This window comes from Phymastichus coffea, unplaced genomic scaffold (assembly GCF_024137745.1).
Source record: "Phymastichus coffea isolate CEN01 unplaced genomic scaffold, Cenicafe_Pcof_1.1 PCOF00150, whole genome shotgun sequence".
Taxonomy (NCBI): domain Eukaryota; kingdom Metazoa; phylum Arthropoda; class Insecta; order Hymenoptera; family Eulophidae; genus Phymastichus; species Phymastichus coffea.
In genome coordinates this window covers 342,074-369,702 of record NW_026706961.1, presented here as the reverse complement: position 1 = coordinate 369,702, position 27,629 = coordinate 342,074, and the positions used below count along the sequence as shown (strand labels likewise).

At 38.5% G+C, this 27,629-nt stretch overlaps 5 protein-coding genes across 5 annotated transcripts; 4 read left to right on the top strand and 1 right to left on the bottom strand.

The window, feature by feature from the left end:
* Positions 1 to 30: 30 nt before the first annotated feature.
* Positions 31 to 2,626, bottom strand: LOC131672449 (uncharacterized). The gene is made up of 7 exons (XM_058949663.1): positions 2,577 to 2,626; positions 2,200 to 2,495; positions 1,833 to 2,119; positions 1,573 to 1,695; positions 1,231 to 1,464; positions 320 to 552; positions 31 to 252 (listed from the first exon to the last, which is right to left on the bottom strand). The coding sequence occupies exons 2-7, from the start codon at positions 2,430 to 2,432 to the stop codon at positions 31 to 33; spliced, it is 1,332 nt and encodes a 443-aa protein (XP_058805646.1). The 5' UTR covers positions 2,433 to 2,495; positions 2,577 to 2,626.
* A 1,358-nt stretch (positions 2,627 to 3,984) lies between these two features.
* On the top strand, positions 3,985 to 5,515 carry LOC131672447 (uncharacterized). Its single transcript, XM_058949662.1, has 3 exons — positions 3,985 to 4,149; positions 4,269 to 4,381; positions 4,641 to 5,515. The coding sequence occupies exons 1-3, from the start codon at positions 3,985 to 3,987 to the stop codon at positions 5,125 to 5,127; spliced, it is 765 nt and encodes a 254-aa protein (XP_058805645.1). The 3' UTR covers positions 5,128 to 5,515.
* A 3,755-nt stretch (positions 5,516 to 9,270) lies between these two features.
* Positions 9,271 to 10,193, top strand: LOC131672446 (pro-resilin-like). The gene is made up of 2 exons (XM_058949661.1): positions 9,271 to 9,479; positions 9,572 to 10,193. The coding sequence occupies exons 1-2, from the start codon at positions 9,271 to 9,273 to the stop codon at positions 10,191 to 10,193; spliced, it is 831 nt and encodes a 276-aa protein (XP_058805644.1).
* A 3,281-nt stretch (positions 10,194 to 13,474) lies between these two features.
* LOC131672439 (uncharacterized) lies at positions 13,475 to 15,797 on the top strand. Its single transcript, XM_058949651.1, has 4 exons — positions 13,475 to 13,552; positions 14,584 to 14,822; positions 14,903 to 15,082; positions 15,690 to 15,797. The coding sequence occupies exons 2-4, from the start codon at positions 14,584 to 14,586 to the stop codon at positions 15,700 to 15,702; spliced, it is 432 nt and encodes a 143-aa protein (XP_058805634.1). The 5' UTR covers positions 13,475 to 13,552; the 3' UTR covers positions 15,703 to 15,797.
* A 3,612-nt stretch (positions 15,798 to 19,409) lies between these two features.
* LOC131672434 (heterogeneous nuclear ribonucleoprotein A3-like) lies at positions 19,410 to 26,435 on the top strand. Its single transcript, XM_058949644.1, has 5 exons — positions 19,410 to 19,570; positions 20,501 to 20,748; positions 24,048 to 24,392; positions 25,158 to 25,559; positions 26,286 to 26,435. Exons 2-5 carry the CDS (start codon positions 20,501 to 20,503, stop codon positions 26,296 to 26,298), a joined length of 1,008 nt encoding a protein of 335 aa, XP_058805627.1. The 5' UTR covers positions 19,410 to 19,570; the 3' UTR covers positions 26,299 to 26,435.
* Positions 26,436 to 27,629: the final 1,194 nt, after the last annotated feature.

The window sequence follows — 27,629 nt, the reverse complement described above, 5'->3', positions numbered from 1 at the left end:
TGAATAGCTGCTAAAACTATTCCTTAAAATTTATATTATTACCAGTGAAGGACATCGTTCATTTGAATAATAATTAGAATTATGTTTTGAAGATGGCTTTGAAACTTCGTTCATGTATAATTTTAGAGAGCTTTTCAGGTGATCAGACTCATTAATTAACTTTTTTATTGAGATTTTTAAATTTATTGCATCTCTGTTTACTTTTGAGACAATTCTTGAAAATTTCTTCAATGGATGGTTTTTCTCAAAAAGCTTAAAAAAAAACCGTATTTTTATACCGTATCAGTGTAAATCAATTGAAATGTAATTTGAAAATTACTTGTAGGATCGTGTCTGATTGTATCGATGATTGGCTACTGTGAGGGCAAATAGAGTCAGTGATAGTTGAAAGAGGATACAGTAAGATTTTGTCTTCATAAGATTCGTATTTTTTGCATAAATCTACCGATGCTAAAATTGGTTTAAGCGTTACAATATACTTCTTCAAATATTCTTCAGTTTTATGGTATTCATTGATTAAAAATTTTAAATGTTCTCTGTCCGACATTTGTTCTGAAAAGATAGATGTATGTAAAAAATTATCTGGAAAGCAATTAAATATGGACAAATCGCTAATTATTAGACGTCATAGAAGGGATAAACTAGCAATCAATGAATTGAATGGAGCTTACTCAAAAATATTTAGCCGTTGAAAAGTAATTTGAAAATAAAGTAAATTCATCATATCACTTTTGCTGGGTTTATGTTTTGAAGCAAAATGAATAGATAATGTTTCTTACGGAGCAATTTTGATAGATGTAAACGATCAAATTTAATGAAAGCGATTTTTTTGGTATCGTCAACGTTCCGGTACGCCCATTATTTGCAGTTATTTCAATTTGAAGACGTGATGTTTGTTATTTGAAATCGTACATGAAAATTATGCAGAGTAAAATAAGATTGCTTTCGTATCTTTGGAGTGATATTGTAATATGTAGAACAGGTTTTGTCTAATTATAGAAAGTTCGTTGACCATCGAGAGATAAGTACTTGTATGGATAAATGTACGTAAAAGCCAGACGAGTAGTTTTTGATGAAATAGAATACTATGTGGCGGGTGTAATCTCTAGAAATGAAGGAAGTTAAAGGTTGAATGTTGAATTGGGGTTCTTACTATTGAATCTGACTTGTTACGCAGGCTTTGAGAAATTTCACGATAATGTTTATTAAAGAAAACTAGAAATATGTTACCTGATAAAAGTCGACTTTGAATAGCGAACCAAGCCGAGCGAAAATAATCGCGTTCAAATTTACAATCTGCCAATTCTTTGTCAGAATAATGGCGGTACTCGGTGATCTTGCCTTTAAGGGCATGCAAGGTTTCATAGAGCTTTTCGATGCGAAGTGTATTGTCTGCGATAACTTTCCGATCTTTCTCGTCTTTTTCTCGTAGAGCTTCAAAATCCTTGCGTCGGGCTTTTGTGTCTACAACGAGCATCATCGGTCAAATATATGTGCATATGATTGGCTTTGGCATTCGCGTCTCGGTTTGTTCTGTTGGTTAGCGGAAATCGTTCGGCTAAAAAATCTTACTTTCCTCGTGGTCGCGTAAAACGCCCGCGAGTTCCGCCGAATGGTTGCGCAAGCGTCGTTTCAAAATCGCCGATGCCATTCTAAGAACGTTGTCGTTTTCTTCTTTCAGCCCGTCTAGTTTTGCTGTTTGAACATTCGTCATTCCGTTAATAGAGCTTTTGTTTGGTTTTACGAGCTTGAGCTTGGAGCTGTTTGTAAACGCGACTAGTACGATTGAGCGCAAATACTTAAAGGAATAAAAGCCGTATCGATAGTCTTACATAAATGTTTAGTATTAATGTTTTCCATGTGCTCTTGATGCTTGATTTTCGTCGAGAAAACTAAGGCTCGAAGTTGTAATTGTTTTTCTTGTTCTCCTTCGATTTGATCAACTTGTTGTCCGACGGAATCGAGCGCCTGTTCGATGCTTTCCTCATAACGCGATCTCCTTTCGTCCACGTGCTGTTTGAACAGCTCCAATAAGCGATCGATTTCAGTCGCGTGCACAATGTCGGCTCGTCTTTTCTGCTCCGCGCTTATTCTCAATTCGTCCAGTAGCACGCTGATGCTGTTTGAACAATAAGTGGCGGCACGTTTTTTTTCTCGTGCAAGTGTGGGCAACGAGGACAGAGTTGAGCGGATGAGTACCTGTAATCTCGATCATCGATAGCCCGGTCGAAGGTGCGCCAGGCAGCCTCGAGCTCATTGCGGACGATCGGCAAATTCATAGCGATCATCTTTTGACGCCAGGCGAGGCGCTGACGCCGATCGTTGGCGTCGGCCATACGGAGCTCGTCGGCCAGCAGTTCGCGCTGGGCATCGCGCTGCGCCTCCTCCGCCTCTTCGCCCCGCAACTTCCGTTTACCCTTGCGCTTCTTCATTATTAATCCTCGCGATTAGCAGCTTGTCTCTCGAACGCGCCCGCTTCCCTCTACACCTGCAACCTTTAGCGTCGGATCATGCTCTTTCTCTTTCCGACTCGTCGATGCTCTCATATTTTCTCAGCACGAATGACGCGTACTCACAAACCTAATCCTTATTTATTTTCGTCCACTGCTCAGTAGACTCTGTTCAATCCTTCACTGTACCCTGAAAGTTCGTGTGCGCTATTCTAGGTTAATGATGCCCACGCATCGGATATAACAAAACCGAAGACTGCTGATTCGCGCTGTCGTTCGTCACCGTTTAAGAATAAAATTCTACATTCATTGGTCTTTCGAAGGTTCTTACTTTTGTTTTCGTTGCCAAGGCTTCATTTGTCCAACAAACTTTCGGTCACTTCGTTACCAGCTCTCGCACGCACTAGTCACCAACCTTATCTAGATTAAATCAGCATTGTTCCAACTCAAGTTTTGCTTTTCGTTGTGTTCGTGTCGTTAATCGTATTCAAAATAAAGCTGATTATTTTATGTTAACAGTCACAATTGCAACGTTCATACTTACATGAGCGATTAACACGTAAGCTCTTTAATCCATTTTTTTATTTATCCTATCAGTATCCACAATGTGTCGAACGACGCGAATGAGGACGGTAGGATCATTCACAAATAAACCAGCAGAAGAAGGACTATCCTAAGCCATCGGTCAGGTGCTCATGTGACTGACTGGTTATGCTAATGAGCAACTTTTTTTTGTGACCAACACTTCAGTCACAATGTTAGTCTGTTACTTTTGAATGTGGTCTCTATCAATCGCATCTTATCGCACAAACTGTCGACACACGTTTTGTCACAGTGATCCGAGTTCACAAATAAAAATTAAACTAGATGTGGCACTTTTAATTTACGAAGAATCCAGCGTATACCGAAATAGTTTATTCTATTCGAAGATTACAAAAAGCTTCAAATTTGAGCAGTCTGCATTCTTGAAATGCAGACTTTAGAAGGCTTTATTTTAGAACGCGCGCTCTAATAACTAGATATTAACAGAGTCGAAGGATGAATATCGTCCATGAATATGTTTTAATTATTACCTTAGGTAATAATTACTATTTTATACTACGATACTCAAGACTATTTTTTTCTGATCGCTTGATCATACTTATTGAAAGTTACTGAATGTCTGAGTGAATGAATGAAGTCGCGATTGAGTCCTTGATCCTATCAGAAATCAATGCCGAACTGTGTTAAAACATATCCTATATCGCGCACATACTTGTTGAATATTCAGATTTGACGAGAACTGACAAGTGTTTTTATTGGAAAATATACTATAAGTTGTCAAATGAAGTTGATAGCTATGAAAAGCTGTTTCGAGAGAATGAAATATTGCAGAATCTTTGAAGTTACGTAATTGCGTTAATAAGAAACGGCTAGGGCAAGCATACTGGAAGCCTTGTGATGGTCTCTAAAAATATTATTATAAGGTCATTTACCTTTCAAACGCCCACGCACGCGTGCTGGATGCGAAATTTAAAAAAATGGCACAAAAGAAATGGCTCGAGAGCCTTTGGGCGGAGCTAAAAGTTTGTATAAAGTTTCCGTGCTCTTGTCGAGCTCGTGCAGTCAAATTCACGCCTTTACTCAATCGTCATCTTTCTTCATTCGTTTGACAAAGAAATTATTCAATATTACTCAGAACTACGACGTTATAAGCATGGTATCGTTGTTTCGTCTCTTTTACACTGTTTTATCACCAAGTCCATAAAACTCGACTTATTCAAATATTGACATTTCGTTTGAATGTGCTGCATCCAGTTTTTGTGCGCTTGCTTTCAGAAATTAATACTAGTGACTGTGGCACTGGCAGCTTCGCTTCAGACAATCTTGGCAGCAGATCTTGATGGAATTCAAAATGCTACTCCCATTGGTATTCCGTTGAATAATCCAAGGTATTCCTAGTAACGCTACTGCCTACCAATTATTTTAATCAACAGAAGAGATTAACACCGATTTCACATGGCACCTTATTAAATTCTTCAAAGATTTCATACGTATTATCCATGATGTCTCGTCGAATACATTTAAGCAGGAATAAGCTAGCAGAATAAATACGAGCTCATTGGCCGAAGCTTATTCATGATGATAAAATAATAAAACATACGTCCTACTCATGAACAAATTGCTGATGGCAATGTTTTGTTGAAATAGTTTTGAATTTGGTGGTCCGAGCAATGGTGATGCAGCACTGGAGGAAGGCCATTTAGGTGGTTATCGGCCACTTTATCCACCGTATTTCAACCGAAACAGCAACGAACAGCAACAGCAGTACTACGATGAAGAGTATTACAGTCGTGGCGGCCAAACCGGTAACTCTCCGGACTCTCGTCTCGATCGGACCCTCAAAACTGGCGCTCCCGGACTCTCCGCAGGCCTCGCTCTCGGCAAACCTTCCAGCGATGTGCAAGTCTACGTGGTCAATCGTGATTCACAATCTCCGGGTCGATCTGTAGTCCAGTTGCAGACTCAGCCTCCTAGCCAACTTGCAGTTCAGCCTCAACTTGGATTGCCGGCTCAAATTCAACCTCAGCTGGCCCAGATACTAGCGCAATACCAGCAGTATGCCCAGCAATTCTCCAACTTTCGAACTCAACACACTCATTCGTACTTCTACAATTTCAAATTTCCCAGTTCCTAACCGCCGATCCTATTGATTATTTAGCTCAGAGCAATTTCTCACATTTGTCTCAATTGTGGCTGCATTTTATAACCGAATAACGACCGTTAGGTCGTATAGTCTAGTCGTTTTACGACTATCAATTACGTTTGTATTATCATTTGTAGTTGACTACCTTCTCATTTTGTTATGTTTTCTTATATTTTTTAAGTGTACATTACATCTCATGTGTTTCTTCGTTTAAAACAATATGTACAGTTATTAAACTTCTGTTTTCCGTGGATAAAAATACACGTGTATTTTGTAATATTGCCCATTTACACGTACGTTTGCTCAGCTTTCAACAACTATCTAGCTTTTCAACATATTTGTTATATATAAGTTGGATAAACATTTAATTCTACTGTAACAAAACCTATTAATTAGTTAGTAATAAATTACAATGATTTTCCATTCATTGTTTATTAATTATTTTTAATTAACAATTAACAATAAGTATCTTATTAATGCATTTTTTGACCTTTAACTCGACGCACTTCCAAAAACACAGTTATTGCGCAATCGTATCATTCTGTATTCTAGTGCCTTTTCTACAAAGCACAATAAGAAACGAAGAAGATCAATAATTGTGACTATTCTTAACATTTATCCTCACACTCGCTAAGAACGAGACCACTTCTACAATTTGGACGCAAGCAATGAGAAACATTAAATTCCAGCAGTATGCTATAAATCGTACAGAAATTCCATAATATTATTAACTTATAAGAGATTGCGAAGCGTGTAATGCGTAAACTTAGACGTGTATATATAATGAGCCTAATGACAGAAGTGTAGAAGCACGGTTAAGTTTACATCACATGTCGTAAATTGATATGCCGGGAAAGCGCGTTTTTCGTAAGAAAAATAATGAAGAAGAAGAAGCAGCGAAGAGGTAGATCGGTGAAAATTAATGGAACGAAACGGTTTGTCGCCGAGAGCGAGCGACATCTGGTCAATAGTGGGTAAATTTGCATTTTTTTTAAATTCCATGAAGAATATGTCATTAACAAAGAGTGAAATATGTGTTTTGACAAAGAGGCAAGAAGATGATGAGCGCGCGATCAGTGATTCAAAGCGAAATCGCTGGTCGATCGATTCATGTTGGAAAAGCTTAAGGATAAGTATACAGGGGATATGGCAGATAATAGAGGTAGGCAGGAAGGGAAAGGGGCAGGGTGGGTTTTTACGTGCACAAGCTAATGTCGCATCGTTAACGTCTCGCGATCTCAACTGGATTTACGAGCCAAGGCTAAAGTATAGCCGAGCGCTGCTACTTCCTCTTGCGAGATTCTCTCTCTCTCTCTCTCTCTCTCTCTCTCTCTCTCTCTCTCTCTCTCTCTCTCTCTCTCTTTCTCTCTAGCAGCGAAGAGTGAGAGTGAGATGAAGAATTTATAGGCGACGACGAACGCGCCATTATACCCGATACTCAGTCTCTTCTCTTGCTCAAACTCATCACCCGATGCTCCTCGCTTGCCACAATCGCAGCCCTTGGCTGCTTCTCCGTTCATTGCCGCGATTATTAATCAAGCTGTATTCGGTATTCAACTTGCCCAAATTGACTGCAAGCTCTGCGACGATCGGCAAGTGAAATCGACGACACGTCGACGTTCGCATTTTCCGCTATGGAAAAACAGTTGGCGCAAACGCGCGCCGACGATTGACGCGATGCAGCTGAGGACGGTGAAAGATAGGCCGGCGAATGATGCCTAGTAGCTGGAGAAGGCAGCCTGCTGTAAGCTGTTTTTCGGGGATCGTCGATAAAATTTTATCGTCGAGGAATTCAATGTCGCGGCATTAGGCCAAGAGGCGAGGGAATTGGCGAGCGTGAGAGAGAAGCGATCGGATAGGAGAAGAGCCGGCGGCAAGAAGTCTGCCAGCCTCGTATCTTCCGATTTCTCCAAAAAGAAGAGGCCACGAGCGAAGCTTAAGCTTCTTTCGGAAGAAGATGTATTGGTGGAAGGGATGGACCAGCGGTTCTTTCTGTCCTTTCATCTCTTTTCCTATAAAAGACTTCACATTGATAGAGCGCTGGCTCATTACAATCGCTCATAGTTACCGCTAAGGTGAGTGCGACTTGATATCTACACGTATACACTTTGCCGTTTTTGCCATAGATAGGCTCCTCGTTCTGTTCTTTCATTCTACCTCTTCGTTCTTTTCTTCCAATCACGTCCACGCGAGTGTTTCAAAATATCGACTCTTCGGTTTCGCATTTTCCATCAAATTCAGGAATAAGAGTAGAAATTCAGTGCGATTGCGAACTCAAACGATTGCAAAGTTCGATGTGAACGAGCTGCAACGAATTTATTTAAACTCGCTGCATTCAGCTCATCTCCTATTATCAAGTGGATATGATTGGTAGTGGATTTTATTGTACAGTGGCTAAATTAAGTTATTTGTGTAATTTTTCAATTCATACAATTTTTTATCGACACCTTTGTATTAAATTTTTAGCATTAATGTTTCAATTGATTGATTAAGCCTATAGTAAGTAGACCTTACAGTAATAGAACAGTTACATTAACAAATTACATTTTATCGGCCATTCAGTATGGAACCTAATGCCTAGTTTTTAAATGAGAAACCTTTAACTGTAACTTATATAAAATAGATTTGAAATCATAGGTTCCAAAACTTTTAAGCGACTACAAGCACGTTGCGACACGTACTTTTATGAAATATTCCATACACATTTAATAAACTACGTGTATTTCGGCAATAAATATAAGGCGATTTTGGTTGTTATCCAAGTTACAAGTTGTTCAAGACAAACTACTTTTTTTTCTAAAAACGTCACAATTTATCTTGTGTGAATATCGATGGAACTTCGTAATAAACTCCTAAAAATTCTTCTAAATTGATAAATCACATATAAAAATAAAACCAGTCGAAACCAGTCTTACAATTTTACTACGGTTATCTATAAAAAGATCGGTGGAGTAATAGTTTCATCGTCTAGCAATAAATTTGCATAACTAAAGTGTCTTTAGTGATGTATTTGTAGATGCGATTGACAAGTTTTCAATTATAATTATCATTAATTTAAATTTGCGCCTGCATACCTACATATTATCTAAGTTGCCCAGAGTCTTAATTAGGTAATATTACAGTTCTCCAATTGAAATTGCGCAATTACTCAACTTATATCAACATAAATCTTAATAACGTATTACTAAATATTAACTGGTATTTAAATAATGTAGTTTTGAAAAATTTGCGTAGGTTGATCGATATGATTAAATACTGATAGAAAAAGCGTAAATAATCAGTGAAAGAAGTTTAATAAGCATTAAAAAGCAAATAGTTAATTGAATACATTCAAATAGAAAAACAAAGCATTGAAGATTTATAGTATTAAAATAGCGATGAGCGAACGAAGAAATCCAATGTGGTTGCATCATACAACATTGAAATTCGAGAGTGCCGAAGCTGATCGGAAGAGCAAGCGAATAATTTGTTTGACGATAAACTAATTGGCATTTGCGTGTACTTCTGCATAGCAGATCAATCGGTCTTATTGAAGGAGCAATTGCCAGGGCAATGAAACGGAATGACGATATATAAAGATCCGTAAAACTGAAAAAGGTAGCCGAAAGCGAAGAGTGTTAGGCAAAGCTGACATCGGCACTGGTACGAGGCGTTGGCTCATCGCACTTGTAACGCGTTGTTTTCCGTGTGGCGCGCGCGCGGAATCAAAGAGGCGCATAGGCCGCAGTGGAAGAGAGAAAAAAAGTCCGTCGTCGATGTCGCAAGGACGACTTTCGAAAATTGGCGGGCCTCGGGCTCACACAGAGGCAAGCGGGCAGCGGGTAGCGGTCGGGGCGGTCGGCGCCGAGCGGTGGGAGCAGCCGGAACATAGTTGTATAAGACGTGCGCATAGCGCATCTGTAGCCGAGCGGAATTCAAATAAGCGCACGCGCTCTTGTTCCTCAAATAAGTGCTCTCCGTAAACACAGCCCGGACGAAAAATCCAGGGCACCGGGCAGCGGCTCTGGATTTTTCGCCCGGATTAACACGCCCAATAGCTAATCATTGCTTTCTATTTTGCTGATTATATTTTTAACAAAAAACTTAAAATTCAACCCGTCTATCGTGGGAGTAATGTGATACCGGTGAACGTAGATGTACCTGAGTCACTGTTTGCTTGCGGCGGTACTGCTGGCCGTTGTTTCTGCATCGGTCGAGGAAGTCGAGAATGCCGAGCCGCTGGACCTGAAAGCCGAACCAGAGCACGCCCGCCACAAGAGGTTCATCGCCAAGAAAATTATCATCGGAAAGAAAGCTCTGTTGGTTGGTGGTGCGGTCAAAGTTGGATTGTTGGGCAGCCAACTGTCAGTATCGAATTACTTGATTCACAACGATTTAAAATTTAATACATGTAAGTTGACGAAACTTATGACCATGCGTTTGCACACAACTCAAGCGGCGGCGGCAGCGGCGGCGGTGGTTATGGCAGTGGTCTCGGCAGCGGTCTCGGCAGCAGTCTAAGCGGTCTAAGCGGCAAACTAGGCGGCCTGTTGGGTGGTGTCGGTAGCGGTGGTCACCCAGGTTCAGGCTATGCCCCCGGACCCATGGCTGCTAATGCCTGGAGCGGCGGTTACGCAAGTAATCACGGCTACGGTGGTCACAGCGCCGGCTACGCTGGCAGCCACAGCTACGGCCCTCCCAGGCCCAGCTACGGAGTGCCTGGACCTACCTATGGAGTGCCCGCCAGCAGTGGCCCGAGCAACACCTACGGTCCCCCCAGACCCAGCTACGGCGTACCTGCACCCACCTATGGAGTGCCCGCAGCTACTTATGGAGTGCCCGCCAGCAGTGGCCCGAGCAACACCTACGGTCCTCCCAGACCCAGCTACGGCGTGCCTGCACCTACCTATGGAGTGCCCGCCAGCAGTGGCCCGAGCAACACCTACGGTCCTCCCAGACCCAGCTACGGCGTGCCTGCACCCACCTATGGAGTGCCCGCCAGCAGCGGCCCGAGCAGCGCCTACGGAGTCCCTGCACCTAGCTATGGTGTTCCTAGCAACGCCGGCTACCATTATTAGGAGCTACTGTGCTCCTGCTAACTAAGTACCTTTCACCATTGATATTCCACTCAACCTGACCTTTGCTCTACCTTCAAATACGTGCTCGATCATCCTATTTCTTCTTCCTTTTCTCTACTCATATATCACATCTATCTCCACATATATTTGTTCATTTCATTTCATTTTTTCTTATCAACTTTTTTTGCCTCTGCGCACCAAACAAACAATTCATATATAATCATTACTACAAATATTCAGTTAGCCAGTATCGCTCATAATTCTATGCCCATCAATAACAGAATAGCTTGCAAGCAAACTTTATGTACTTAACTAAATCTCTTTCTTTACAGCTCTTGGCGAATTGATATGGAACAACTATGAATCATTGACAAGACTTGCCTGCCATTGTACATGTAGTTTCTAAGAATATTTCTCCACAATCTTTCATCAGTCGTCATTTATAAATAATATGTTATTATATATTTTTATTTATGTATGAGTGTTCAAATTATGTCTCAAGCAAGTTTTTTATTTCAAGCAAATTTTTTACATTTACTGATAAAAATCAGGTAAACCAAATGTGAGATGACAATCAACTTTGAAGACGCTATTGTACGTTCAATGGAATAAATTTTTACTACGTTGATATGTGCCATTCGAGATGGTTCAACAATAAGCTCAAAGCAAGCATTGTACATAAAAAAGCGAAATGCTATCTTGATTACTATTTGCAAAATTTTTATATTGTATTTGATTTTATTGAAAAAAGGGATAACATGAGTTGGATATATTTAAATTGAACGTACAAGCGCACATTATCAACATTTAATCTCGATAAGTTTTGAAATGAATGTTATGCATCCCATATTGGGTTATCTTATAAAAAGTATTTTGCTAAACGATTACATTTACACAGTCTGCGTGATCAAATTTTATTTATAAAAATGAATTTTTCACAATGTATACCTGAAAGCCGTGTGAAACAGTGTGACAAATTTTTTTGAAATGCATGGCATGACCACTGATATCAAGACGATCTAAAATAGAGCTACGATATATAAACATATATTGTCTTGTATAAATTTTGGAAAAATAAATGAGTGTGTTTAATAAATCTAATTTTATTATTCGCTAGATCGTAGCGAAAAATGGTCCATTATTCAAGTTCGTTACAATTAAAAAAGAAAAAATATTTCTCACCGTATTCTCCTGTCCCATATTTTTTCTCTTAATTCACATTAATTTAATTTGTCTCTCGTAATCAATGGCCACCTCAATACCCAAATGCTTAAGCTATAGTTAACTGCTATTTACTATTTGGATAAGCAATGAGCCAAAGATCATTACATTTAGTGAAATAACGATTTTTTTGATGTGGCATTATGAGAAAAAGTAACCAATGAATGCTAATTATCGTTGTTTAAAGTCAACAAATTCTACGTTTCGAACACTCAAAATTTATTTATTGTTCTATTCTACTGCCATATTACTATAATAGTTTTTCAACTATAGGTATAAAAGGTTATAGAGCTACTTACTTTACTTATTATCAATATAATAATTTCGAATCTCAGCGAAAATGGATAAAATCAAGTTAATCAATTCAATAGCTATGACAAATATAGTACGCTTACGTCTGGTCTGACTGTTTATGTACACTGCGTATTATATATCGTGTTATACATGGCTAATTTATAAATGCTATAAATTTATTTATTGGGCAAGTTATTTCAGAAATCAAGAGGATTCTAAAATATGTATATAAATTTATAATAGTTGCTTATTGCTATTCTCCTTGAATGTTTCATGCTCAATAAATAATAGGCTTTAATTAAACGGCTCAAACTAAAATTTAAGTGACCTAAATGACTTTAATAAGCTGTTACAATTAATATTACATATCGAAATATTGAAAAGATTCAATTTTGAATTACTCCGAGTAGCTGAGATTGTAAAAGAATCATTTGAAAAAAATTAGGTTAGATCTGGTCAGAAAATTTTCTAAAAAGAAGTTTCTTATTGACAATTTCAGTGATAGTCTGAAAGTGAATAATAATTGTTACGTGTCATATTTCCTTGTTGTTATTTTTATAAAGGTTGTATAGGATGTGATTGAAAGCTAGACAATTTTTAACTGTTTTTTTTTATATTATTTATGAGCTTTTTCAGATTTAATGAATACAAATAAGGTTAATATTATATACGAGAGCGCGAAATATGTGGAAGAAGTTAGTGAAAAAAAGAGTGAAACAAATAGATAGGGATCGGAACGATATATCTGGACGATGTGTATAAATCTGCAAGATCTATATTACTTGTGATTTTGAGCGTGCAAAAAACTGCGCATAGGATGTGATTTGTCGTTATAATAAGACTGATGGGATTTTGAAACGGCTGCAATGCTTGCAACTATAATGAAAAAATTACAATTGCCTTTCATTCAGATTTTGTAGGTGTGTATCCTGCTGTAAATCACTTTGCGTTAGATAGTAATTAAATTGAATGAATTTGTTAGCGAGCTGACGTTGACGGATGTTTAGCTGAAATCGAAATAATTTTACTTTTGGTAAAACATTGGAATGCCATTAAGGCCAGTTAGTTTCCTAGTGTCGAAACTTGAGCGCTAGTCTGCATTCATGTCTTGATTCATGTTTTGGGACTCGTTTGAATGAAACACTCGATGAACTCTGTGCATTACAAGAAGAATAAACGGTGAAACTTGCGTTTGTGACGACGTTTCCTTTTCCACTTGAAAATGGTCGCTGTAAATTTTCAGGCAAGTTGCCGTAAGCTGCTGCAGCTCTGACTGGGAACGACTAGGTAATGGAGGGCAGCTTCAACGTTGATCTTTCCTGCAGGCGAACAAAGCGATATCGAATGAGAAGCACGGGGGTATAAAGATTGCGCGAAGGAAAAGCGGGTGGCGTGGATGGGCCGAGGAGCGCAGCATTAGCCTAGAAAAGACAGCAGCAGCGAGCTTGAGGCATGCGGAATTGATGAATAGGTAACACGTGTATTACGTTGTCGACGGGTAACGCGGGCGTTCGCGCGCCATATCACCAGGCCGAAAACTAATTGTCAGGCAGCGCGCGGACGCTGCGTCGCTTGATTGTCGCAATAGTGAGGACATGCGCCAACTAACTTGGAACTTTTCTCTGTCGCTCGCCTGCCTTTTCTCCCGCGACATTTCTCTTTGATGCCGCGCGTAGCTTGGTAGGGGATAAGTACGCTTTGCTTTCGCACTATATAATCGAACGGCTCGCCTTGATCGATGTCACAGTGCGATTAAGCTCCTCAACTCGAGCGCGCTTCACAAGTTTAGTGCAGCTTCGACGTTTAGCTTATCAGCTTCAACGCTTCTTCCAAATTCAATCAAGGTCAGAACCGTTTCGCTACCATTTCATTTCGACCTCATCCTTCGCGCTCACGACTACTCTCGCTCTCTCTCTCTCTCTCTCTCTCTCTCTCTCTCTCATTTGTGTTATTCCCTAACCGATATGCTGATTGAAGAAACGCCCGTTGTTTTCTATGTGCAGCGCATTCGAGTACTTGTTTTTACAGTATATCCGCTGGATATACTGCTCGCTCATCATTACTAACTCGAAACTGAACTTTCAATTCCACGATCAAATTTAAACTCTAGCAATTCGGTCAACAGTTGCGAGTCCACAGTTGCAATAACTCCATTAAGCTATCTAGTTCTGCAGAGCTTGCAATTAATGCTATTACACAAAGTAAAAGTGATTTGTCACTTTCAATCACTAATTTATAATCCGAAAATCAGAAAATCAAGTGAAAACACGTGTGTCATTCTCTAACACTAATCATTTTGACAAAATATTCATTAGGAATCAGAAAGAGCGTGAAGCTATTCAGTTTCTATTACGTTTTCCGTTGCTATTTTTTTAAAATCGCCCAGTCATTTATATATTTGGTGTAATAATGCAAGCATTAATTGCAAACGACAATTTTTCTTTTATCGTTATCAAAACATAGTACCTAGATAAAAAGAACAAATCATAGAACTTGCAAGACTAGTAAAGTGTAGCGGAAATAACTAAATAGCTGCGACGAGTTGCCATTGATCGCGGAGTAGCGAGCAAGTTCTGCCGGACGAAACTAGTTTTGTGAAACTATATCTAATCATGACAAACTTCATATCACGTACCTGCTTGGCAAGTTTATGCATGCCAAGTACGTTATACAATGACTAACTACACTTGACCCTTGACGTTACACTGCGAATACACGCAACCGAGTCTCAGCTTGTGCAGGGACAATACTTGATAAGAGTAGCAGAAAAGAACTGATTTTTCATTGAGGCAAAGATGAGAAATGAAGCGGCTGTAAGCATTCGGACCGAGAGTGCGATGTTACTAAATGATCAATGTTGCATAACTCGGTACAGATGCAGTACTGGAACGTGCTTTTGGCGGCGTGTGGCTGCCTGGTGGTGTTAGTGAGCTCCGAACAGACGTTGCAGCAGCAGCAGCAGCAGCAGCAACAGTTGCAGCTGGAACCCATGGGGGAATCGCTGGCTGAAAATGATGGATCGCAGGCACACAGCCGAGCAAAGAGAACTCTATTCCTCAAGAAGAAACTGATTGGGGCCGGTCTGCTTGGCTTTGGTCTTGGTGCCGTCAAGGGGTGAGTGCAGGCTCCATGCCCCGTGGGCGCTTTGGCCGACGCATCATACGCCGTTCTAAACGAGCTGCTCGTTTGTGCAGGTACAAGTTCGGCTACCACAGTGCGCCGGAGGTGCACCACGTGATCTACGCTCCCCCGCCACCAGCTGTAAAGTACGTCGAGTTCGTAGAGAAGCCAGTTTACTTGGAGAAGCCAGCGTTCAAGCCACACGTCGAATACGAACCGGCCTGGTCACCTCCGGAGCCCTCGCCCGTATATGGGTTAGTACAGCTGCGGCTGCTCTGTTCTCTAGCACGAGCCAGCACTCATGCTACATCAGCGCCGTGCTATCGACCCGACAAACACACTCTCGCTTTCGGTCTCCCACCTGACTATTTACTCCTCTCCAAATCCCATTTCGTCTCTGCGGCTCTCTCTCTCTGTCTTTGCTATTCCAGTCTAAAGACGACACCTTCGCGACCAGTCTATTCATTATTGTTTATTCGATTTGCAGTTTGCGTCAATTTCTTCACTAAACATTTCAAGCACTTTTCAAATGCCTACAGGAGCACTTGTTTTTCCGCGAAATACGCACCGCGTCGCGATAGCTGAAAAACCGGGCAAAAGACATTCCGCGCGACTCTATAACAGTCTCACTTTCACTCGTCTCATTTCTGCGCATCGAATGGAACCCATTGCCGCGCCATTATTATTATTTCCTACATTCTCGCACATTTATCCTCGTATTTCAAAGTTTTCCTCAAAAGAACAATTATTTTATTCGGCTATTGACAAAAATGGCAGATTTACGCTGCTGCTCCGGAAAAGTCAATTTCTCAGAGCGGATTGCCATATTATTGACATTAAAGTATTTGTTTTCTATTCCAGACCATCGTGGTAGCTGGCCGCATTGACTTGCATTGGACTTCGCTATCGATTCAGGACGACCTCAATGCTCAGTCATCGCACTCAAGACTATATAGCTACTTACTTAGGAATCAATTGTTGTTTTGTTATTAATTTTTATAATAAAAAATAAAATAGTGAAACTAATAGCGTGTAGATGATTTTGAAGCCATACACATTATTCTTAGCTATCGAAGGCACCAAAAGTAACGATCAAAAGTAAAAAGCATTAAAGCACGAGGCACGAGGTAAATATTTACAGTTCATCTTGTTCTTTTGCCAACAACGATAGAATAGAATCAACACTCAAACGCTAAGATGTATCTTATTAGTTCGGGTTTTAAGAGGAGCGTATTTACTTTCCAAATGTCTTGAATCTATTTATGTAAGTGATGACAAGTTGTCACAGAAGTGATGTACTCGTCATCGGCGTGATCACAGGATACTATTTCTTAATATCCCTTAAAGCGTTAGGCTAGCGCGTGGGCCATCTATCTTGACCAAACGAAGTTAGGCGAAACTTGTTTGTCTTTCCTCGCGAAATCCTTTGATATGTGTCGCGCGTATATAATTAAAAAAAAGTCGAGTGCAGCGTCAAGGTCCAGGCGCCGCCGGCGCCTCCTCGAGTTTGGCGTTGTTGTTATTACGATTACGTGTTAATCTTGAAGTCCACTTGCTCTCGTTTCCTCGCGAATCCACGTAGATTTTTGAATTTGAAGAGCCAGCGAAATTGGCACGTGTGCGTACGATTATGAAATGTGTGAGTTTTACTTGTCTTCTGGCAATGACTTCTTATTAGTACGGATGTGTTGCATTGTCAAGCAGCGATAGGAGGCGCGTAGATTAGAGACAAGTGGTGCGACGGGGACTCGCCGATATCCACCTACGCGCAATCTCTTGTGGACAATATCACCGTAGTACGCGCGAAGTGTACGTACTCGCATGTAGCTAATTGCGTTACGCAAAGTGGGCGCAGCGAGCGCGTCAGGCAGTACGTATTTCTAAACTGCTCCGGTAGAGCTGACTGCGCCTTGTCGCGTCGCCCTTGAAGCAAGTTAGACACAAAAGCGTCTACATTCTTCGCTCTATGATGAAGGTGGAGTCGCACGAGAATACTAGCAGCCGAGACAGACGTGCCAAGGATCGCAAACACTATGCTGCGTCGATTCCTCTCTTTTCATTGGTTCACTCCTGCACGATATTCAGATTTGCTGAATATTTCAGCTGGCGCCTATCGAGTAATTATACCCGAACATTCGTGTGGCGCGTTTTTTAGATGCATATTACTGGAACGGACTAGATTATGATATTGTAGACCGCGAACAAATGTCCGTAAAGCAATTTTCTTACTTTCTGCACCCCGTGAGCGAAATTCACCAGAGCTTTCAAACCTATACTTATACCTCGGCTTGCAAATCGTATTATCACCTACTTTTACAACTCGCTCACCTACTCGCACATCCTATACCACTCTTTTCTTCGCTTTCGACTTGTTCGCTCTCTTTCTCTTTCCTCTCTGAAATAATAACATTGGTAGGATACAAATGGCAGCTTTGTTCACCTCGCGCATAGATAATATCACTTTCAGTCATTAAGAACAGTTATTTTTAGGGGATCCGGACTTATTTGGGCTCAAAGCTGTTATTCAATCGGTGGCTTTGATCAGCCATGAAATTTTTGCAAGCAAAGAAAGCGATGTTTCCATATGAAGCCCGTGTACTTGCACTTGCCGAGGGCAGGTATCGCGTATTCGTGACGCTTCCAAAGTCACGTATTACCGTATGTGTAGATATAATCAGCGTCACTTTCACTTTTAACGTTTTTAAACTGCGTTGATGCATTTTTCTTTCAACACGTATTTCTGTGATTTCGTTATGACTAGACGTGACACAAATAGGTTGTACAGAAATATTCACTTAAACTTATTTCAAGGCTACTGATATCAAAAATTATTAAAATTGTGATTACATTTTTATATCGTAACTAAAAACTGCACAACCAGATATCGGTAATATTTTTTTTAATTTCGAAACTTGTTTGTTTGTTTGCAATCGTATCTATTGACAGTCCACCGAATATTGCCAATGGACGGCCGTATGAATACTCTGAATAAGATTCGATCGCTCCAGTTCAGCGTTTGTTCATTTAAAACATTCGATGCATATTTTAGCGTGCATTCATCAAACAATTGCCGTCGATTCGAAGCAAACTTTAGGCAGCAAACTTTTTTTTCAGAAAAAGGAAAACAAGCTATTTTCATTGTGATCTTTCTTGCTGATAAAATTTTTACAATAGTATGATGATTTTGATCTTGAGATAAATCAAATAATATTATTCAGTTTGTATGAAAATTGAGTGAAAAATAGAAAAATTGCACAGCAATTTACATTGAATAATTGTTAAACAATATCCCTGTTTAATATGAAATTTATCGTTGATTCAGAATATACGTATATAGTTAGTGAAAGTGAAACGATGAGTATTATTTCTTGTTGGAAGATTTTGTTTGGTTGATTAATCGGTCTACATCATAAACAGTGAATGAAAATACAAGAGCGATAGTTAAGCTCAGCGTACAGCTTAGATATTATTCTTCTTCTTTAGTACGTACTTATGTTTGCAGGCATCTCGTGCATTAGTAAAAAGCACTAGATATTTATATTGTTTTCATATATTTATGGTGTAGGTCACCTCCTTAAAGAACGCCTGTAAAAAATTATCGCGGGAACATGTTTTTTTCCATGAAGCATAACTTGCGACCTTGTCTATATTAAATCAAGTAAAATTAAAATAAATCTATTGTATATGTATAATTATAGTAAATTGATTTCTGTGGATGATAATATTATGGCGGTTAATGACTGTCAAGTGGGAACAGAAATTATCGAAAGACATTAAGACTCTCACTAATGTATACGAACAGTATATATAGTAGATCCGACTGTGGTTAATAGTAATCAAGAATAAGGTTTGCATAGACCAACTGTTACGGAATACTTATGGCTGATCTGGTAACTAATTCTTTTCGAAAGAAAGAAGTATTCAAATACGTCGACGAGCAAACATACAAAATACACAGAACAGATGGAGAATGTATAATTTTGAAAGACAGTCTTTAAAATATTTATGACGACAAAATTTAATGGTCGCATTTTAAATATATACAAGGTTTTACATATGCATGCATTCTGATAAAATATCGTTGTATTTATTATAGAGGTATTGGAAGCATGATTCATGGCTGGTAATGCTTGTATATGTAAAATGTTACAGTTGCGGCGCCTATCGTCATGAAAGCAAACACGCGAATTAGCGATGTTTTTACTGTTCGGAAAGAGAAGGTGCGAGTAGTGTAGCGAAACGCAGATGAATTTGAAAGTGCAAATTGAAAAAAGGCAAGTTGTATGCCAAAAGTACATGGAAAAGAAGAGATTTGCTAATAGCAAGAGGCGTGTCCGACAAGCGTTCGCAGTCGTGACGAAGATATTCGTGCGAGGCTGAAATCTCTGGAGCGGAAGGTGCTGTCGGAAGGTTTTTCGGATGCCTCATTGCGAAGGAAGCGTAATCGGCTGAAATAAAGATGTATGCGAGGGGGGCGGCCTGCCGGCCAAGATGTCCTCTTTGCTCAAGTGGGAGAGAGCGCACCGACGCTCGTATATAAGTACCCGATCGCACGTTCTTGCTGTTGTCAGAAGTTCGCCGCATATCGCAGGCTCATCTTGCTGCTCGATCTTTCGTTCCATTGTTTGGCCAGTTCGTACAAATGCCCGCTGCGCGCTCGTCACTTCGTTAGCGTTCACTTGGATCTATTGTGTCATCTACTTTGCAAGCTCTCAACAAGCGTTTTCTCACCTACAAGCAAGGTAAACTCGTCCATTTCATCCTACCACCTTTAATCATTTTCCCTCGTCATTTCATTTACATAGGCCACTGCACTATTGCTTGCACAAAGTCTAGTACTTGAACATTTGGTGCAATCATCATTCTTTCCAATCGTACGTAGTGCGTCAGTTTTTTGGTTTCACTTTTTTCTACATTGCCAAATCTTCAAGCACCACGATGATTGGTCATTTGACATCCTGCGGCTGTCACTGTGCACAATCTATCTTGCATGTATGTCTTATGGGAACGGAAATGCAACATTTCACTAAATAACTCTTTCCATCTTGACACACATCTGGTTTTATATAACTTTACACTGACTGCATTTTCATTACATACTAATCTGTGCATTTTTATGACAACTGCATTGGAAAATTGGATCTGGATATTTAGAATTTACTGTGTGTCAACGGATCTGAAATGAGTTTTATTCATATAGATTCCATTTGTAACAGTATTTTTTTTATAAACTCTGTTTCTTTTCTGTTTTTTGAAATTAGATAGCTTAACAAGATTTAAAATTATGTTATTACTAAATAAATTGTTAACAATCGCACGTTTTTCTTATGACTAATAATGGAAATTTCAAGGTCACTAATTTTGAACAAAGTCGAGAAAAATGTACTTTGGCTAAGATTATTCGAGAAGATGTTAATGCATACATATGATGAGTAATCGATAAATAAATAATAAATAATAAAGAAAACATTAATAATTTGATAAATTGGCTTAAAAAAACACTGAGGATTTAATGCGAATTGCATTAATTACTACAACGAAACGTATTAAACATTAAACAACTGATATATAGTAAAAATAGTTCAATTGGAAATGTTAAAAGCATAATATTTAGTTAGTAAAGTAACGTAATCTTATTTTACAATATTATAAGGCATTCTTGAATTGTTTAGATGAATAGCAGTATTGTTTTCCTCTTGGTCTTATTGTCTTCGGCCATAATTTTCACGGAACTTGCCAAAGCTGATTCTGATATTGACCAACTGAAAACTCTCCAAGAAGTACACAACGTTGAAGAATTCAAAGGGGAGAATCCGGAAGCTGCGGTTACAAGAGATAAAAGGACTATACTATTGAAGAAAAAACTTGGTGCAGCGACCGTTGCATTCGGCTTAGGAGCGGGACTTGGGGCGCTCAAAGGGTAAGAAAGTACTTGAACAAATTAGAAAATTCAATACCTTTACTCTCGTGAATACTGCATATTACAAATAGATTTTCTTTTTATTTATTTTATCAAAGTGAGCGATATGAAATGATCAAAAATGCGTACGGAAGACGAGGGTACTGTCGGATTAACTGTTGAGTATAAGCAAGCATAGTAAACATGAGCTTTACTGTGTTGTTTCTCATTGAGTTACAATTACATTAAGCTTCAAATCCTTGAAAAATTGTAAATTTATTGTTGTCCGGGAGGATCGGTCATTTCTTGACGTAAGGATGATTTTATTCGAGAAGGCTGTGCGACCAAATTGACTTGCTAGTTTGTACACGTACGCGCGGACTTGGTAATTGTGTGAGTGAGTGAGAGAGATAGAGAGAGATAGAGAGATAGAGGGATTGAGAGAGAGAGAGAGAGAGAGAGAGAGAGAGAGAGCAAACTAAAAACGAGAAACGGGGAAGTCAAGTTTTATAATTTGGGAGATTATTCAATTAGTATTGTTTGGCGAGCGACGTTGTGGAAATGAGCCCTTGGTGGCGGGCGTTGCCCGCGGACAGTACGTTGAAAAAGCGCCGGGCGCATTAGCGCAGATCCCGCCTGCGGATATACTTGTATAGCACTGCACGGCGCTCATTATTCCGCGCATGACTTTGGTTAACGTCGCGCTGACGCTGCCGCCGTGCGTCTAGGCGGCAGCACGGACACGCGCCTCGCGTCATTCAGCGTCATTGCGCATCACGGATTCCGTGCTGTCGCTATGCGCGTGTCGCCGAAAGAAAGCCCGCGCGCGCTAAATACTGCACTTTCTTCTTTTACCCGTCTTTTCGCTTGCCTCGCCACTCGCCGCCGAATCGTAATACGCGTGCGGATTATAGATAAACGCCGGTAATCATCGCGATATTCACTTTTTACTTTCCGATTCCTGACAACAAGCTTTTCCTTTCTTTTCTTTCTGCCATTGTCACACACCTTCGCTCGACGTTTACTTTTCGTCGGCTAGACACTCGGAAATCGAGCCTACTTTCACGTTCGTCTTGAGCGTCTTTTCAAACACTGTACAAACCGCTTTTCAAATTAATGTCCCTTTCATAAAAATAGCTGAGCAGTCTCGACGCCACATATTTCACGGCTCATTCTATTCAATAAAATAGTTTGTTTGCATACAAATGGTTGGTGCAGTCTGGGACACAGTATAAGTAATTTGCTGGAATATTAACTGAAATGTTACATAAGATGACCGAGAGACGACAGCGGTTCAATGAATTCTCGCTGAGTGGTTAATTGTGGTAACAAAAATTGCTCAATGCTTCTCGAAGATGGGAATTTTGCGTTCGTTTCACACCTCCACGCGCATTTTCGAAGTGACTGCAAAACTTATTTATTATGCACAAGCCATAAGCGAGCGACCGCGTCCGGAAAAAGTTCTCAAGGCTTGGCTTCCCAAAGCTAGTAAGCATTGACGAAACGCAATGCGTGCAGGTCATTGCGAAAATTCGTATCAATTGTTTGTTCCGCTCACCGCTGTTGCTCGGCTTTTCAACTCAACAGAAATAACTCGCCGAAGAACGTATTTATTATGTTTTAAACTGATTGTCGTCGACGCACTGGATGCCGATGACGTGTGGCGCAACGATACTTTGTTCGCTGCACAGACCTAACGAGATCTGCTGCCAGTATGTTGCGGCATATGCTAATGCTACGTGCAAACAATTCTCTGCCACTTACACTATTCTTATCTTCTAACTTAGCATTTTTCTCAATTCTTTTCAACGCTTGTGCGTCATTTCCATTTGCACAACCTTCCATACATATTGACAGTTTTGCGAATTTGATGATTCATTCGTAAAGTGACTATATATACAGTATCTAAATTGTTAAAAAAGCTTTTATTTTGTCAATTTTAAATAATAGAATTCTGTGAAAAAACTTTTTTCGAATGCCCGATACGAAAGTTCAAATCCAACTCCTTTGCTTATGAAAAAGGTCTTTTAATACACTTGCTTGATTCTTAGTATTTTCATTTAACGATGAGCTTGATGATGGACTGAATAAATATGCTTGACAATCGACGATTGCTAATGAATAATTCAGAAAATATAAATATATGAACAAAAACTCGATAGGTAGCCTAAATTCCATTGTATTATCTTCATAGAATGTAGGTCAACATCTAGATGTTTGAGCGGTTTAGAATTTTAAAATATACTTCATTTATAAAAAGTATATTGCCTGAAACAATGTGCTTTCTATTAGCATTAAGACTTGATTGTATTTATATTACAATAAGAATGACCGCGAGCCTTTCTGCACGAACAACAAAAAAATCATTTCAAATAAAAATTATTATGCGGAGACGATTACAATTAATACAAAAATTTACAATGAAACTTGGACCAAAAGGTTAAAGAAAATCATTCTTTATAAAAAAGGAGTTGCGTACCTTGAAGATTGAATAACAATTTTTAATTACATTGTTGTTCTTGATCACTGGGTCCATGATAATGGTTACGGAAATTGTTGTTCCATCTTCCCGAGTCCAAAATCTTTAATGTTTACAATTCAAGATTGACTGAAACCATTTCACAAATATACCCTGTTTTAGACAACAAATATTTAATATGAAAAAGTAAATGTACTTTATGACAAGCATTATCAGGAGACAGAGGGTCTAACGGTACAAATAGTGACTTTATATAGGATTCTATATATTTTTTCTAATTCCGCGACTATTTATCGAGTTATTATCTACTATTTAAAGTTTGAAAAAAATACCTAAGATTGATAGGTTATACTTGAAATTTAATATTTAGCAAAAGATTTCTAATTAATGCACTGGAAGAAACTTGTCAATCGTATATATTTTTAAAAAGAATAGAATTATACGGCTATACCATAGAGCCAGCGAATTACATCGATTAATGAGCAAGCATTTCGATGAATGAATAAGCAACTGCAAAGTTCAATAACATAAACAAGTAACAAAATACCTTGAGCAAGAATCAAGGCAATGCTTAATTGCTTTTAAACGCTACATAGACAGTAGCGATCGAATTGTAGAAGGTGGAGAATGCAGATGGAGAAATGAATAATACGTGACCAATTTTTTCCGAATAGCGAGTTAATAAATATATCATACTTCGAAATTGAAATTCCTATAATCAGTTTATTCGAATGTGCTCACTTCTGTCGATAGAGATAGGTGCCTATAGCTAAGTTGTTAGAGATTGACATTGAGAAATACATCAATAACGTAATTAAAAGTAGTATTCTTCATTTTTTAGGTACACATTTGGGCGGGGTGGCTACGGTTACGGCGGGGGCTACGGCAACGGCTACGGCAATGGCTACGGCAACGGCTACAACGGAGGGTACGGTAGCGGCTACGGCAACGGCTACGGCAACGGCTACGGCAACGGCTACGGCAATGGCTACGGCTACGGCTACGGCAACGGCTACAACGGAGGCTACGGCGGATACGGAGGCTACGGAGGAGGCTACAACGGTGCTTACGGTGGATACGGAGGTTCTCGCCCATACAGTAGCTACCAAGGCTACGGAGCCTATCGCCCCTATAATAGCTACGGATATAGTTACACCGGTTTCAAGCCAAGTTACAACTACAACTCGTACGTATATAATCATTGACATCTTATTTATTGTCTTATTATGCGGAGACGATTACAATTAATACAAAAATTTACAATGAAACTTGGACCAAAAGGTTAAAGAAAATCATTCTTTATAAAAAAGGAGTTGCGTACCTTGAAGATTGAATAACAATTTTTAATGATTAATTAAATTAATCATTTTTAATTTTTGACTCTAATTTTAATGCAGCAAATAAGAAGGCTGTAAATGTTAAAATGATAATTGCAGAATCACTTAACGGGATAGGAAGGGAGGGGGGATTGGCAAGTATAGTGCCTTATAGAAATTTTATTGAGGCAGTCTTGTCTCTTCAACTTCGACAAATCAACTTTGACATGTAACAATTTCCAACATTTATCAGCAAAACTTCGCAAATCTTTTTGCTTACTATCCAAGATGATCAACCTAGATGATCAATTATTCCGTTATTAGAAAGTACTCGTTTTATAAGTTTTAGTTGAGTCGGGTAGAAACTAAAGTCGAAGGAAACTAAGAAAATATCAAAACAGTCCCAACTACTCCTGAGTTTTTTTTAATCAGTTCGCTGAACAAATACATTTCGACAACGACACGCAAAGGTTTTTTCTGTAAATTGATAAATCAAAGAAATTATAATTCATGCGATTCAGATCCACTAACATGTCATACGAGATATGTATTGAATATTAATAGCTTAAAATAAGCCTTGCTTCATAAATGATATTATTGTAATGCGTGTAACTTAAACACAATAATTTTATTAGCGGATACAACTATAACGGATACAACGGATACAACGGATACAGCGGTTACAGACCCAACCACTACAATAATTACAACTCTTATGTAAACACAAATCAGCCTTTACAAAGTCCTTATTATTATGTGAAAACATACAACGGATACAATAATGGATATAATAACGCGGGATATGGATGGAACAATGCCAATAATAATTATGGATATGGCAACCTAGGCTATGGATATGGATATGGCTACAATAATGCCAATAATTACCGATACAATAATATAGGATCTGGATGTGATTATCCAGTCAACTACGCTAATAGTCAAGCAAATAGCTGGAGTACAACTGGAAATATAGGACCCATTAGTGGTAGTGTGTCCACTGTGACTGCAGCAACCAATGGCTATGATCAAGGAGGGTAAGATTATTTAGCCGGTCTACGGTCTAAACTTCACGCGTTCTGATCTAATTAGTTTAACGTTTTATCTATTATTAATATATTTTTGGGTAAGCTTCATCAGCTCAACATAGTATATCAATTTCACTTTGCTTAATTAAAACAGCTACTTTCGCCTTATGTTCCAAATATTTTACAGCGCTACACTTTTCTTCAAACGGTAATCTGGGTAATATATTACTTTCTCTCCTGGAAGCCAACTCTGCAATTATCTATTAATATATCAAATACGCTTCGTAAACCTTAAATAACAATGTTTTCTATATAATTATTACAATTGAATTGAGTAAAATCGTAACGAATCTCGAAATTGATATAACAATATTTCAGAATAGTTGTTTTCAAATGTTCATTTCATATTAGAATTTCTTTTAACAACCGCAGTTTATTTATGTACTATACTAATGCTTCAATTTGGGATTCATTAATGCCGTAGATAGGTTAAACTAATCTTACTTTTAGTTTCTTTTAGTATATGCATACTCAGCATCTTTTAGCTTGTATACCACTTTTTGTACAGAGGATTTATGACTGAAATGTTTAATCTAGTTTAAGAACTTCAATAATTCAATCTAGTTTGTATATTGATAGGAATTATCTTTTACGTAAATTTATATAATCGTATGACGTATAATGTATGTTGTAAAAATTACGTTAATAACGCTTGATTTTGTTCTTCCATCACAGGTACTACTACTAAACTGTCCAGCCTTCTAACAATAAATTCACGCAGCAAGGGAGGGAAGAAACGTTACAACGGTGTTCCTAACATATCTCATTAAAGAAACTTAAGATACCTCATGTATCATAGATTATTTTATATTGAAGACTTTTGTACATACATTATTAATAGTAAATAATTAATAGTAAATAATCATTTTAATAACGACATATATTAATTTTTATTCCCTACTACTTTTAATTCTAGGTACAGTATATGAAAATCTATTCTTTTCATATAATATATTTATCAGGGTAGAGGTTGCATTAAGAAAGTAATAAATTATGGGGTATTAGTTTAAATTATCTAGTACTGCAAGTATAAGAATATATATGACATCAGTAAATTGAACTTATTTAATTACATTGTTTTAAGCTTACACTCTAGTGTAATATAACGTGGAAGTCAGCGTAGCGTTACTACTGCGAAAGAGTCTGACAACGCTCGGAGTGACATTTTTAAGAAGTTTCTCTAACGTAACTTTATATCTGACTCGTACTGACAGTGACTGAACCGACAAATACACTCTATCCCGAATATTTACAGCAACTAAATTTTATTAATAGAACCCAATTAATCCAGACTCTTACTGGATCATTAGCATGAGATTGAAAATGATATATAGATAGGAATCTTCGTTGGCAGATTAAACAGTCATTTTAACTAGATTCTTTTAACTTCATTTTTACCGTTATAGTTGTTTTAAAACAGCATTTGTTCGAATAAAATTAATAATAACGACAATAAATTAAAAGATAACTAAAGGAGCTCTTCCGAAATAATATAAAAATATAAAAATGACTTTTAATTAGAAGCAAAATTGACAATGTAAGAAATGCTGTTCGAAAATTACGAAATACGAAAAGAAAATGAAAATCGAAATTTGAGGGCGTTCCCTCTGAAATGAACAAATATGAAAACAAAAAGTGTCATGCTGTAGAATGATATTGCATTACCGTTCTTAAGTGTGCGCATATTTTTTATTCGAATTGACATCTCTCGGCTTATTTCTTCAAGCTCCTTCGTAATCCAGTGTAGTTATCTCGCTAGTCTAATGGTCGCAGCAAACTCCTGAATTACTCTATTTAGCTTCCTTGGAGATGAAATTTCGTTTTCGCTTTTTTTGAAAAATTTTTTGCTGAAATGTTTTATAATCGTTATTATACGCTTGAACTTTGGTTTATTTCAAACCTCGCGTATGTTATTAGATAAGGGTTTTCTTATAATTTTTTATTAGAAATCATGGGGGAGACGATATGTTATATTTTTATGGCATCTGTCCTCATGGGAGTGTGATATAAAATGGATTC